Source organism: Oncorhynchus gorbuscha, linkage group LG11, assembly GCF_021184085.1.
Source record: "Oncorhynchus gorbuscha isolate QuinsamMale2020 ecotype Even-year linkage group LG11, OgorEven_v1.0, whole genome shotgun sequence".
NCBI classification, from domain to species: Eukaryota; Metazoa; Chordata; class Actinopteri; order Salmoniformes; family Salmonidae; genus Oncorhynchus; species Oncorhynchus gorbuscha.
This window is the reverse complement of record NC_060183.1, coordinates 26757046-26772704: the sequence shown is the minus strand read 5'-3', so window position 1 is coordinate 26772704 and position 15659 is coordinate 26757046. Positions and strand designations below refer to the sequence as shown.

Sequence of the window (15659 nt, the reverse complement as noted above, 5' to 3'; positions counted from 1 at the left end):
ACATGTATTGACTCGAGGTTGAATACTTAGGTAATCAATAAATCAAGCAATCTGTCTAAGATTTTGATTACCTTTTTTTATACAAAATGTTAGAATTGGAAATATCCTTTTACATAAGGCGTTCTGTGTGGGTCCATTATTGGCATTTTCATGTGTAATGAACCTGAAAAACCAAATCATATGGTGATATGGGTATTAAATACTGCCACAAGCCTCCTTGTCTACATTTAAATCTACACCAAGAAGTCACTTGTAGTAAAAGGATTGCCTTGTTGAATTTGCCAATCAACAAAAGCACAGCATAATCCCGACGCCAAAGCTTTCAATAGACACTTGGTGCGCCCTGCAAGTGGGGTGACAAGAGAACAGACAAGGCAAATGTTCCAATGCTGTTCCAACGCGTGGTGAAATTAAACCATCTTTACCGTGTCAGCACAGTAAAAGAAAAACTATTAAAACATAATAAATGTACATTTTTCTGCAGATAGAGTGGAGTTGAATGAGAAAGATACAAACCAATTGACGAAAAATAGGCAGTAAACCAGATTTGTGACTTTCCAGTTTTGCACATGATACATAAGAACCCATTCCAGTGCTGCATCTCAATAGTTCAATGTGTCCTTCACACCTTCCCTTCATGTGTACTGATCTATAAGAATTGAACAGGCCAATTGGAAACAACAGCTTTCACCTATCCAGTGTCATAAGATATGCGCATATGAAGGACAAGACACAACCAGAAGCCACTTAGCTACTATTAGGACTCAATTCTGGAATGTGCTCCAAAAGTCTCAGATAGCTCCCTTCATAACACCTATGAGTCTAGGCGGACTTGAATGTGAACAATTTAACAGTTTTTATTTGTCCTTTCATATGGTCAATGTGGAAATCAAACAATGAAACAAGACGTATTGGATTGGAACTCACACCATTGGTGAATCTCAAAAGTCCTTCCTCCAGTCTTCTCCCCACCCTCTCAAAACATCATAGGGAAGCAAGGAGAGCTTTGTAGAAGAAGAACTTTAGAGAGTCACACATTGTGACGAAATTGTGGTTTTAGAAGGGTCAAGGGGCACACCCAGGGTGATTCCTCATCTTCCTCCTCTATCGGTTGTAAAACTGAGACGACACCCATGCCAGGCCCCACTTGAGGTTGGTCAACATGAACTTGAGTGCCTTGGTCCACTGCTCCTCTGAGTTGAACTGGGTCTTGATGGAGTAGGAGCCGCCGCTGCCTCCCGTGTCCTCAATCTTGCCCTTCTCGACATCCATCCTGACCCATAACAGAAAAAGGTGCGTTAAAACTCAAACCCCCAAGTGTTTATTTCTTGAGGGCTATGAAAGAAACTGGTGCAACTAACACCCACATTTGATTTATTTATTTATCTAAAGCCAGTATGCTACGACAAAATAATCTGCAGATTTCTCATGCTAGTGACTAGTTGGAAGCAAATGATCATGCAGAGACAAAGGATTAAGCTGTCAAAAGCTAACCAACTCCAGTTATTTGTGTAAGTACAATAGAGTACCACAGTATGAGTCATAATACCCATAAAACATAGTGGTCAAACAAGGAAATGGTTCCAACCGTTTTCCCACCATTCATTTTTCCCCATGGGGAATTTTAGAAAGACTTCAAATAAGGGATGTGTTTCATGTAGGTTTACCCTTGTGTGACTTTTCAATAACCGTGTAAATATCTGTAGGACAAGGTGACTTATCAATATATTTGCCTGTATTTAGCCCCCCAAAATGAACTGTGGCTATCATAAAGAACTACAAACGCCATGATGATGTGGACGAGACTGCCGAGGCAAAGGTAAGAATCTCTGAATTAACTATGTTAGCTAAATTTAGTCATGAATAAATTGCCAAAATGCCTTTAAATTGACAATTCAGAGAGTTCAGTAATATGTTTCACCTCAAAGAAAAGTGGCATGGTTAAATATGAGATGAGGGCAAGCAGTTCACCACAGGTTGTTCATATTCAATTCAATTCAATTCAAGGGCTTTATTGGCATGGGAAACATGTGTTAACATTGCCAAAGCAAGTGAGGTAGACAACATACAAAGTGAATATATAAAGTGAAAAACAACCAAAATTAACAGTAAACATTACACATACAGAAGTTTAAAAACAGTAAAGACATTACAAATGTCATATTATATATATATATATATATATATATATATATATATATATATATATATATATATATACAATGTACAAATAGTTAAATGACGCAAGATAAAATGAATAAGCATAAATATGGGTTGTATTTAGAATGGTGTTTGTTCTTCACTGGTTGCCCTTTTCTCATGGCAACAGGTCACAAATCTTGCTGCTGTGATGGCACACTGTGGAATTTCACCCAAAAGATATGAGAGTTTTTCAAAATTGGATTTGTTTTAGAATTCTTTGTGGATCTGTGTAATCTGGGGGAAATATGTCTCTCTAATATGGTCATACATTGGGCAGGAGGTTAGGAAGTGCACATAGCCTGTCTTCTCTTGAGAGCCATGTCTGCCTATGTCTGCCTACGGCGGCCTTTCTCAATAGCAAGGCTATGCTCACTGAGTCTGTACATAGTCAAAGCTTTCCTTAATTTTGGGTCAGTCACAGTGGTCAGGTATTCTGCCGCTGTGTACTCTCTGTGTAGGGCCAAATAGCATTCTAGTTTGCTCTGTTTTTTTGTTAATTCTTTCCAATGTGTTAAGTAATTATCTTTTTGTTTTCTCATGATTTGTTTGGGTCTAATTGTGCTGTTGTCCTGGGGCTCTGTAGGGTGTGTTTGTGTTTGTGAACAGAGCCCCAGGACCAGCTTGCTTAGGGGACTCTTCTCCAGGTTCATCTCTCTGTAGGTGATGGCTTTGTTATGGAAGGTTTGTGAATCGCTTCCTTTTAGGTGGTTGTAGAATTTAACGGCTCTTTTCTGGATTTTGATAATTAGTGGGTATCGGCCTAATTCTGCTCTGCATGCATTATTTGGTGTTTTACATTGTACACGGAGGATATTTTTGCAGAATTCTGCGTGCAGAGTCTCAATTTGGTGTTTGTCCCATTTTGTGAAGTCTTGGTTGGTGAGCGGACCCCAGACCTCACAACCATAAAGGGCAAATATTCACCATTTTGGGCAGTATATTATAGTCTTATTATGACATCACATCCACATAAGTGGATACACATCCACAATTCTTCATCGCTGCGACATGCTTGAACCCACATGCACTCAACAGATTGCAGTAAAACTGTGCCTGTGTCATTTCCGGTCACAACTTGCAGACATGCTCCTGTGTGTTTTGTTGCTAACCTTACTTTGCTACCTGACAACTTTGTTTTTTACTTTAATTACCGTTTATATTTTTTTAGTTTTTCCCTCACTCAACTTTCTTTCATTCAACTTTTTCACTCCTGACGCTTTATCTGGACGTGGTTCGTCAGGACCTCCACCAGCCGAAGCTAAGTAGTAACATGAACATGATGCCTTCCAATTGCAGTCGCTGTACTCATAATAGCCCTGCTTCAGACGCAATCGTTAGGCAAGGGTAATTTCAGTGTAGGAAAGGATGAAACAGCATCTGTGCCACCAGTAAGTACAGATAGTAGTATAAATCCCCTTGCACGGTCCCCGCAGCCGGACAACTTTCTCATGGCTTCTGGAGGGAAATGCTGTTGGAATGCTCAACCGGTGTCGCTCATTCAGCCAACAAACTTTCAACCGGTTCTCCCCATTAAGCAGCGAGTCGGAGTCAGAGGCTGAGCCTTCTCTGGTTTCTACTCCTCCCGTTACGGGGTCTGAGACGCCGAAGGCTCCCACCATTAGCTCTGACAAATTGAAAACCCTAGTCATTGGCGACTCTATTACATGCAGTATTAGACTGAAAACGAATCATCCAGTGATCATACACTGTTCACCAGGGCTACCGACGTTAAGGCTAATCTGAAGATGGTGCTGGCTAAAGCTAAAACTGGCGAGTGTAAAGAGTATAGGGATATTGTTATCCACGTCGGCACCAACGATGTTAGGATGAAACAGTCAGAGGTCACCAAGCGCAACATAGCTTCAGCGTGTAAATCATCTAGACAAATGTGTCGGCATCGAGTAATAGTCTCTGGCCCCCTCCCAGTTAGGGGAGTGATGAACTCTACAGCAGAGTCTCACAACTCAATCACTGGTTGAAAACTGTTTTCTGCCCCTCCCAAAAGCCTGGCCTGTTGAGGAGTGATGTACTCCATCCTAGCTGGAGGGGTGCTCTCATCTTATCTAGGAACATAGACAGAGCTCTACCTCCCCTAGCTCCACAATGAAATAGGGTGCAGGCTGTTAGCCAGCCTGCCAGCTTAGTGGAGTCTGCCATGAGCACAGTCAGTGTAGTCAGCTCAGCTATCCCCATTGAGACCGTGTCTGTGCCTCGACCTAGGTTGGGCAAAACTAAACATGGCGGTGTTCGCCTTAGCAATCTCACTAGAATAAAGACCTCTTCCATTCCTGCCATTATTGAAAGAGATTGATACCTCACATCTCAAAATAGGACTACTTAATGTTAGAGCCCTCACTTCAAAGGCAATTATAGTCAATGAACTAATCACTGATCATCTTGATCATCTTGATGTGATTGGCCTGACTGAAACATGGCTTAAGCCTGACGAATGTACTGTGTTAAATGAGGCCTCACCTCCTGGTTACACAAGTGACCATATCCCTCGTGCATCCCGCAAAGGCGGAGGTGTTGCTAACATTTACAATGGCAAATTTCAATTTACAAAAAAACAACTATGTTTTCGTCTTTTGAGCTTCTAGTCATGAAATCTATGCAGCCTACCCAATCACTTTTTATAGCTACTGTTTACAGGCCTCCTGGGCCATATACAGCATCCCTCACTGAGTTCCCTGAAGTCCTATCGGACATTGTAGTCATAGCAGATAATATTCACATTTTTGGTGACTTTAATATTCACATGGAAAAGTCCACAGACCCACTCCAAAAGGCTTTCAGAGCCATCAGAGTCACCAACATGTCTCTGGACCTACTCACTGCCACAGTCATACTCTGGACCTAGTTTTGTCCCATGGAATAAATGTTGTGGATCTTAATGTTTGTCCTCATAACCCTGGACTATCGGAACACCATTTTATTATGTTTGCAATCGCAACAAATAATCTGCTCAGACCCCAACCAAGGAGCATCAAAAGTCATGCTATAAATTATCAGACAACCCAAAGATTCCTTGATGCCCTTCCAGACTTCCTCTGCCTACCCAAAGACGTCAGAGGACCAAAAAAAACAGTTAACCACCTAACTGGGGAACTCAATTTAACCTTGCACAATACCCTAGATGCAGTTGCACCCCTAAAAACATTTGTCATTAGAAACTAGCTCCCTGGTATACAGAAAATACCCGAGGTCTGAAGCAGCTTCCAGAAAAATTGGAACGGAAATGGTGCCACACCAAACTGGAAGTCTTCCGACTAGCTTGGAAAGACAGTACAGTGAAGTATCGAAGAGCCCTCACTGCTGCTTTATCATCGTATTTTTCCAACCTAATTGAGGAAATTAAGAACAATCCCAAATGTATTTTTGATACTGTTGCAAAGCTAACTAAAAAGCAGCATTCCCCAAGAGAGGATGGCTTTCACTTCAGCAGTAATAAATTCAAGAATTTCCTCGAAGAAAAGATCATGATCATTAGAAAGCAAATTATGGACTCCTCTTTAAATCTGCGTATTCCTCCAAAGCTCAGTTGTCCTGAGTCTGCACAACTCTGCCAGGACCTAGGATCAAGGGAGACACTCAAGTGTTTTAGGACTGTATATCTCTTGACACTATGATGAAAATAATCATGGCTTCTAAACCTTCAAGCTGCATACTGGACCCTATTCCAACTAAACTACTGAAGGAGCTGCTTCCTGTGCTTGGCCCGCCTATGTTGAACATAATAAACAGCTATCTATCCACTGGAGGTGTACCAAACTCACTAAAAGTGGCAGTAATAAAGCCAAACCTTGACCCAGAAATTATAAAAAACTATTGGCTTATATTGAATCTCCCATTCCTCTCAAAAGTTTTAGAAAAAGCTGTTACGCAGCAACTCACTGCCTCCCTGAAGGCAAACAAATGCTTCAGTCTGGTTTTAGACCCCAACATAGCACTGAGACTGCACTTGTGAAGGTGGTAAATGACCTTAAAATGGTGTCAGACCGAGGCTGTGCATCTGCTCCTAGACCTTAGTGCTGCTTTTGATACCGTCGATCAAAATATTCTTTTGGAGAGATTGGAAACCCAAATTGGGACAAGTTCTGGCCTGGTTTAGATCTTATCTGTCGGAAAGATATCAGTTTGTCCCTGTGGATGGTTTGTCCTCTGACAAATCAACTGTAAATGTTCGTGTTCCTCAAGGTTCCGTATTGGGACCACTATTGTTTTCACTATATATTTGACCTCTTGGGGATGATATTCGAAAACATAATGTTAACTTTCACTGCCATGCGGATGACACAGCTGTACATTTAGATGAAAATTGCCCTCGCTGGAAACCTGTGTTTGAAACATAAGGAAGTGAATGGCTGCAAACGTTCTACTTTTAAACTCGTACAAAACAGAGATGCTTGTTCTAGGTCCCAAGAAACAAAGAGATCTTCTGTTGAATCTGACAATTAATCTTGATGGTTGTACAGTTGTCTCAAATAAAACTGAAGGACCTCTGCGTTACTCTGGACCCTGATCTCTCTTTTGACGAACATATCAAGACTGTTTCAAGGACAGCTTTTTTTCCATCTACACAATATTGCAAAAATCGGATATTTTCTGTCCTAAAATGAAGCAGAAAAATGTATCCATAATTTTGTCACTTCTAGTTTAGACTACTGCAATGCTCTACTTTCCAGCTACCCAGACAAAGCACTAAATAAACTTGTTAGTGCTAAATACGGCTGCTAGAATCCTGACTAGAACCCCCAAAATTTGATCATATTACTCCAGTGCTAGCCTCCCTACACTGGCTTCCTGTTTAGGCAAGGGCTGATTTCAAGGTTTTACTGCTAACCTACAAAGCATCACAAGGGCTTGCTCCTACCCATCTTTCCGATTTGGTCGTGCTGTACATACCTACACGTATGCTACGGTCACAAGACGTAGGCCTCCTAATTGTCCCTAGAATTTCTAAGCAAACAGCTGGAGGCAGGGCTTAGTCCTACAGAGCAAACATTTTTATGGAATGGTCTGCCTACCCATGTGAGAGACGCAAACTCGGTCTCAACCTTTAAGTCTTTACTGAAGACTCATCTCTTCAGTAGGTCCTATGATTGAGTGCAGTCTGGCCCAAGAGTGTGAAGGTGAACGAAAAGGCACTGGAGCAACGAACTGCCTTTGCCGTCTCTGCCTGGCCAGTTCCCCTCTCTAACCTGGGATTCTCTACCTCTAACTCTATTACAGGGGCTGAGTCACTGGCTTACTGGTGCTCTTCCATGCCGTCCCTAGGAGGGGTGCGTCACTGGAGTAGGATGAGTCACTGAAGTGGTCTTCCTGTCTGGGTTGGCACCCGCCCTTGGGTTGTGCAGATCTTTGTGGGCTATACTCGGCCTTGTCTCAGGAGTGCTTTGGCAAAGTGGGTGGGGTTATATCCTGCCTGTTTGGCCCTGTCTGTGGGTATCATCGGATGGGGCCACAGTGTCTCCTGACCCCTCCGGTCTCAGCCTCCAGTATTTAATGTAGTCGGGGGGCTAGGGTCTGTCTGTTATATCTGGAGTATTTCTCCTGTCTTATCCGGTGTCCTATGTGAATTTAAGTATGCTCTCTCTAATTATCTCTCACTCGCTCAGAGGACCTGAGCCCTAGGACCATGCCACAGGACTACCTGGCATGATGACTCCTTGCTGTCCCCAGTCCACCTGGCCATGCTGCTGCTCCAATTTCAACTGTTCTGCCTGCGGCTATGGAACACTGACCTGTTCACCAGACCTGCTATTTTCAACTCGAGACACTCTCAATGATCGGCTATGAAAAGCCAACTGACATTTACTCCTGAGGTGCTGACCTGTTGCACCCTCGACAACTACTGTGATTATTATTATTTGACCATGCTGGTCATTTATGAACATTTGAACATCTCCACCCGGCACAGCCAGAAGAGGACTGGCCACCCCTCATAGCCTGGTTCCTCTCTAGGTTTCTTCCTAGGTTTTGGCCTTTCTAGGAGTTTTTCCGAGCCACCGTGCTTCTACACCTGCATTGCTTGCTGTTTGGAGTTTTAGGCTGGGTGATCTGTACAGCACCGAGATATCAGCTGATGTAAGAAGGGCTTTATAAATACATCTTATTTGATTTTGATTTGATAAGTGTGTGAGATACTAGAAGTCTCATTATTTGTGAAACAATTGTCACAACTAATCCATAAATTCCAAATGTTGTGTTTAAACATTCTGGTGTCTGGTTGCTGGAAATAGAACACAAGTATCCAAAACAATCTAGCAGATTCCTCCTGAGATATAGTTACCACAGTAGATCACCATAAAATACAGAAAGTGCTACTAGACAAAAATTCAGTTGCAGAATCAGGTGAGGAGATTATTGCAGCCACTACAGGAAGATAATGCTTTAACAGGGAAGCTTGGAGCTGCCAGTAGCAACTCCATTCAGCCTGCCCTGCCATCTCAACCCAAGGCCACTGAGAAGCTTCCAGCGCTCAAACAAAACAGTTTTAACACCTCCAGAATCCCAGTACTGGAGTTGACTGAAGAAAGAAAGGGTGCTCTGCAGTGACTTGCCAGTTTGAAGGCTGTGGAAAAGAAACCACATCCTTCCTCCAGAATCCTAGTACTGCAGAAAAAGAGGTCCATCTGCAATGGGAAGAGTCAAGGACTGCATGTAGCGCCAACATCTCAGCAGTCAGGGAAGGCTACTGTTCCTCCCATCCGGAAGCCACTGCAACCCATCCGGACCAAGAGGGATCAAACCTGCGTGGTGAAAGACATCTACCTCCATAGCACCAAGCCATTGAAGGCAGTCCATGGAGCCAATATGGTCGCCAAGATGCCACTGCCTCCCATTAGAGCCAGAGTCACTGTGTCAAACAATGATGCCAAGAAGCCATTCCAGCCTGTCAGACCACAGGGCAGCCCTTGTCCTGCTGCTTCAATGTACAGAAGGCAGGTTGTGAAGAAACAAGGTCAGTTCAAGACTCAGACCCTAACTGTACAGGATCTACCGCCATGCCCCGATGAGATGGTATGGGACGTCTTTAACTCAGAGGCTGAGCAGGTGATGGCATATATTAAGGCCAATCTGATCAGTGTCACCCAAGAATTGAAACTGATTAAGAGTGGGGCCAAGATGGATGCTCAGGCTTTGGAGGAGAAAAACGCAAAAGAACGGTTGAGTTAAAAGGTGGAGAAGTTCATCCAGGAGATCTGCCTGATGAAGGTGGATTCTGACCTATGGGAGATGATAAGAGATAATGAAGAAGAGGAAGAAAGGAGTAAAGATGTGAGGAGAAATGGAGAAGAAAGCAGTGTGGCTAGTAAGCCAAAGCAGACAGCCACAAGCCAAAGGAGGTCAAGAAGGGTTTGAACATGGAAGAGAAAAAGGAGGACAGACAGGTAAAGTAGCCTGACATTACAAAACCATTCTAACTGCTGATCTAGTGTAGTGTTGGTGATCAGGTGCGTTTGTATCAGAGGAGGCTGATGGGAGGAGTTCTAGGAGGATAGGATCGTTGTAATGGCTGGAATGGAATTAATGGATCGGAATCAAACGTGGTTTCCATGTGATACCGTTCCTTATATTCTATTCCAGCCATTACAATGAGCCCATTACAATGACATTCTCCCACCAGCCTCATCTGGTTTGTATATATTGTCTTTGTTGCCCAGCTGCCCATTATTTGGCCCATCTGATAACATCCATTCATTCAGGTGGTGTTGAAACGTCGATTTGGGATGAGTGCAGCCAACTCCAAGCTGAAGCAGTGTGACCACTGTGGCCGGTGCTTTGATCCTAGTCGCCTGGAGAAACACAGTGAGATCTGTGCCAAGCTCTCCTCCAAGAGCTCGAGATGGGGGGCCTATGACTCCACCAAGCACAGGCTCAATGGCACTGTACTGACTGGCTACGTGAAGCGATCTGTGGTGTGATGCACCAAGGGACCTGAGTATGTCGCTTTTTTGTATTGAACAGACAGACATACAGTGACTGCTAAACCCCCCTGCTGCCCAAATTAGGACTTCTACCTTGGAATCTGTGAGGGTTCCAATAAGAGGCAGTACTACTAGGAGGCAGTATTGTATCCAGAAACGTCTAAACCAACAGTGTTCAGCAGTTCCTCTAATCTACAGAAACACCCGTTTAAAACACCTCAATAAAATCAAATCCAAATACTCAACTAAATCATTGTCAGATGTGTTACAAGTACAGGAAAGTAGAATACATGACATTAAGAAACGGATTTGTCAAATCTGAATATGAAAAGGAGTTATTTTTTTTATGAATTGGAAAAATGAAGAAAAAAACGAATTCATTTAGTTGTATAACTTACCAAATGTACACAAATAACTGAAGTAGGTCAGCTTTCGACAGCTTAATCCTTGGTCTCTCTGAATAATCCATAGATGATTACAATTATAATTCGATGATGTCTGCTAGACTAGTTGACTGACCTGTAAGGCAGGCAGAATCCCGTGTCTCCCTTCTCCACCTCCTCCTTGAACTGCTGCACACAGTCCAGGAAGGCCACCATGGCATGGTCAAACTTGTTGTCCCAGAAGAAGCGCAGGCCCCCTGAACAGTACAGTGGTAGCTCCTACACACAAGAAGACAGAGAGAGTGGAATGTACCATATACATGGCCTATTCACTGGGGTTGGCTTGGGCCAGTCTAATGAGTATTGCAAAATAATATTAAAAAGGATAGTTAACCATTTATTTTTTTCACAGTTCATAAAAAATAATAATATATATATACACATATATATTTGTCTCCATATAGTAGCCAGCAGAAAGTGTGTTCATGTGCCTTTTAGTGTGACCTTACTTTCTGGTAACAAGCATTACCTTGGACTTGTCTGTAAGTGACTCCAGGTAAGAGTGGTTTCCATATGGGACCAGGCGGTATCTAAAGAGAGAGGTTCAAGAAATCCAGCAAGATGTATTACATTGTAAAATATGTCATTTAAAATAATGTATCATGTTTATTTGGATATGATAAAATAACTGATTATTTTGGCAATTGAACACATTACATGGCATAGAAGGGTGTGCGCGTGTATATGTCCATATGTGCGGGTCATGTCTGACCTCTGGAAGCGTAGCCCCATCTTGTTGGCCAGGGCGTGGAGCAGTAGCACGGTCTGACCCCAGGCGGCGTTGATCTCATTCCACTCGACGGGGACACTGGGTAGACGGCCCAGACGGAAGTTATTGATGGTGCCAAACTGGCCACTGTGCCTGAGGACCAGAGACAAGGTTATTATAAGCACTAAAAACTATCAATGTAAAAGATGCCGTTCAAAATTCTATGTGAAGACAAGATGAGGGCTGAGAGACAGAGGCAGCTGTTCATTCTAAACGCAAGCATGCACTCACCACCACTTCAAACAGAGATTAAGTTGCTCAACTGACATACATTGGGTCAATAATTCATGCGTGCGTTTGTTTGTGCACGTCTGTATTTTAGTGCATGCATAAGGGTCTGTAATGCGTCAGAGTATGAGTCCTTACCAGATGTGGAAGGTGGCGTTGAAGACGTTGGTCTTCTTTAGGCGATCCAGTTGAATCTGGCAGTATCGCATCTGGTTGTCCACACTCTTCAGCTCGTCATCCAGCTCCAGCTGCTGTCGCTTGAACTCACTGTACTCCTTCTGGTACCTGGAGCACACAGACACACATCACACACACAGGCCAGGGGAGGATAAGGGATTCATTTGTGAAATTGAATTATATAGTGCATAGAGTAGGGGTTGATTTGGTGTCTCCCTCTTTTTCCTCGTCCCATTCTCCCGTCTTGCAATGTACCAGCGTTTCCCAAACTCGGTCCTCAGGTTCCCAAGAGGTGCACGTTTTGGAGTTTGCCATAACACTACACGGTTGATTCAAATGATTAAAGCTTGATGATTAGTTGATTTGGCTGTGTAGCGCTAGGCCAAAAACCAAAACGAGCAACCCTTTGGAGTCCCGAGGAACGAGTTCTGGAAACTCTGCGTTATAGTCTCAAAATGTCAGTTCCCAGTAGGGTGATCGTTGTCCCATTCATTTCTTTACTAAGTGCATAAGGTTGAGACAGCGGACTTTCAAAGCTCATTTTACGCTCTAACCCGTGTGAGACTGAATGACAGCCGCCACAGCCAAAGTGCTTTGAACTTAGAAATACAACAGCCAAAATTACACAGAGGTGGAAGACAGACAGCCATTACTCACTGCAGTTCCTCAGTGTCTAGCTGCTGGGAGTGGCTGCGTCCCTGGACCAGGTCCTCTGCCACGGCAGCCCTCTGCTCTTCCACCGCCTCCAGCTCCCCCACCAGTGACGACTCCTCCTCGCCCAGTTTCTGGAGCTCCAGCAACAGGCTGTCCTCCTCCTCCTCCTTCAGCTGGGACAGCAGCTCCAGGCAGTTCCTAGTAGAGGACACACACCGTAGACAGGCAAGGAAAACACACACACGGAAAAAGACACATGAAAAACACAAAACACACATAGACACCTTTCCCGGCCGCGTCATGAAAAGTTGCGTGCACCTTGCAGTGGATACAAGCACATGCAACTTCAAATGCAGCTCGTGCAAGTTAACGAATGCGAATTCAGATGTTATCGTCCACAACGTCAGAGGATCGATCACGTAGCAAGCCAGTGAGGCAAGATACAATATCACAAATAAAGCTGGATAAAGCCAGAAGAATACGATAACTTGTTTTACATATCTGTAGCCCTCGGTCTTCTGTGTTTTCACTCGCTCACTGTTAAGTTTGTCAAGGTTCCTACTTCAACGTTAGCTATCTGATGGCTTCTCTGGACTGATGGCTTCTACGGTTGTGGCCAGATAGAGTACAGCATTTTAGCCTAACCCTTTTATTAACATAATTATCCTAACCTGCAACGTAAATTATAATAACCTGCTAAGTAAATTCTCAATCTAGCTAGCCACAACTGTAGAGGTTGTACAACTGAATGCGTTCAACTGAAATGTGAATCAGAGCGGTGTGGTGGGGGCTGCCATAATCGACATCCACGTCTTCGGCACCAGTGGGATAACTGCCTTGTTCAGGGGCAGAACGACAGCTTGAGATTCGATCCAGCAACCTTTCGGTTACTGGCCCAACGCTCTAACCACGAGGCTACCTGCCGCCCATCAAGCCACCAGTTCTGAGAAACCATCAGTGTCACCACACTGGGATGCGCGCACGTCAATAGAACGTGAACAACAAAATTGCCCTAATACATACACAGGCATCAAAAACACGCTCATATCCACACACATGATTCAGGCATGCAAATAAGTGATCCTCTTTTGACGCACAATATTGCTCCAGGCAACAAAATATTGGTGTAAACTAAGCCCTAGTGTGTCTCCCTGCCTTAGAAAATGTTTCTAGGGCAAATCCTGCTGTGTGTTACATAGTGTAGTACACTTCAAATCAAATCAAATTTTATTTGTCACATACACATGGTTAGCAGATGTTAATGCGCGTGTAGCGAAATGCTTGTGCTTCTAGTTCCGACAATGCAGTGATACACTTTATGTAATGTTAGTGTAGTTGTAGTGTATGACTACTCACTTGTAGTTCTGGCACTCGTTCTCTGTGATGTTGAGCTGCGTGTCCAGGTGGTCTAGCAGGGTGTCGGTACACTCCTCGCACAGCGGGTGGTCTACGTCGGTCTGGCCTGACATGATGTCAAACAGATCGCTGGTCACTTTCAGCCGCCGACTGAGGTTCTCCATGGTGCCTCCGTCCGACGCTTCTCCAATCAGAGTGAAGCTGTTGGCGCTCTCTGTGGACATCATCCTGCGCGCGCACACACACACACACAAAACACACACACAAAACTATGTAGGCATCATCCTAGGCCTAGAGGGTATGGTAGTTCAAGTTCAAAGCAGGGCATTACACTGTGTAGGCCAAGCAGACTGGAAGGTAGTAAGTTAGACATGATGCTACCTTGCAGGAGGGATGTATTTTCTTGCGACTCCATCTTGCTTTGTTTCCACAAAGGTTTCCTGGAGGAAGAGAGGAAAATCAGAACCCCTGTCGGTGTTTAAAACTCAATTTCTATGAAGGATATTGCTGTGAAACCTGGTTTCAAAACCATCTTTCCGTTGGATTGAATAAACCCAGTGTCTCACCTCTGGAGCACTTTCCGCCTCATTGCTTCCTGTCTGCTTGCTTGGCGTCACTGTGACCAGAGGAGCTGATGGGACAGAGGACACACAGACTCACAACGCCGATCTCTGTCTCTTCCTCTGTAGCCCTCTACAAAGCATGCGCACATACAACCACACACACGCTCTCTCAAACATACACTCAGGTAAACATACCAATAAGTTCCTGGATGGTGACACGGTCGAGTACATTGAAGGATGTATCCAGCTTTAGAGGCTGACTGCAGCGCTGACACACAAAGCTGACCTGCATGGTGGTACTAGAGGACTTGGAGCCCTCCATAACAACACTGGAAACAGAATTAGCAGGGTTAGCCGGCGGGAAAACTACTCGTGACTGGTGGTTTTGCTAGCACAGTTTAGCTTACCCCATTCATGGACGCCAACTACTTTTGCGACTACTGACTGGGTGAATTTAGTTAAGAACCCCGATGCTTGCCCTAAACATTAACATGAATCGCTTGCGGTACTGTTTTGGAAACTTAAGCTAGATAACGTTACCTTTTATATCAGCGAGAAATAATTGTAAAAAAACAAAAGGTAAAAAGACTACACCTGTATAGCGTTAGGGTTATTACCACACTGCCATATTCCCATGTTACCGCGTTTGTTGACGGAAAACAGACAGTGGACTGACTATCTGTGTTAATAAACTATATGCGAACACCTGTGTGTAAAAGGAAGAGGATGCCACAAACGTGGGGTGTAATCATTAGTCCAAATAGATGCAAAACTTCAGTTCGATTGGACAAATTCAGGTAGGTCTCATCACAGTTTCGTTCCGTTTAAGAAACGTGTTTTGTAATGTTGTCATTGAAAAGGATTGTCGGCGGTAACTGCGTTATAAACCGGTTAAAACAATGTACAACTGTGATATTATTTTTTGATGTGATATGAAAGTAGAGGTATTTATCTTTATAGAACGGTACCGCAATTGAGAATCGATTCATGTTTACATTCTGGCTTCCAGAGCCAATTCGCCTTTAAACAGAACATATACGGTCCGACCTTGGACTATAAGAAATAATGTTAGGCTCATTTAGAACATGATTGGGCTAATGTTAGCTAACAGTAGCTAGATGGCTAAAATACGGTACTAACTCGGCGGTTGAAAACAACACAGTGTCAGTAGCAAAGTCTCATATTTATTTATATTTCAACCACAGAAAGACTTAAGTATATCAAAATATATCTTTATTTGAAATGACTTTAAGAGTTTTCTTACCATAGGACTTTATTGTTGTTTTTAACGGATATGACGCCTTTAAGATTGCTCGCGAAAGGAAGTTGTCATTCT

General features: G+C 43.5%; 1 protein-coding gene across 2 annotated transcripts; it reads right to left on the bottom strand.

The window, feature by feature from the left end:
• Nucleotides 1–832: 832 nt before the first annotated feature.
• becn1 (beclin 1, autophagy related) lies at nucleotides 833–15651 on the bottom strand. Of its 2 annotated transcripts, none has more exons than XM_046369194.1 (11): nucleotides 15588–15651; nucleotides 14519–14652; nucleotides 14327–14391; nucleotides 14142–14200; nucleotides 13761–13988; nucleotides 12408–12602; nucleotides 11712–11858; nucleotides 11289–11438; nucleotides 11046–11106; nucleotides 10653–10795; nucleotides 833–1273 (listed from the first exon to the last, which is right to left on the bottom strand). In XM_046369194.1, the coding sequence occupies exons 2-11, from the start codon at nucleotides 14643–14645 to the stop codon at nucleotides 1105–1107; spliced, it is 1344 nt and encodes a 447-aa protein (XP_046225150.1). In that variant the 5' UTR covers nucleotides 14646–14652; nucleotides 15588–15651; the 3' UTR covers nucleotides 833–1104. The 2 variants fall into 2 exon arrangements, with proteins under 2 accessions (XP_046225150.1, XP_046225148.1); XM_046369192.1 differs by lacking the exon at nucleotides 15588–15651 and adding an exon at nucleotides 14731–14983.
• Nucleotides 15652–15659: the final 8 nt, after the last annotated feature.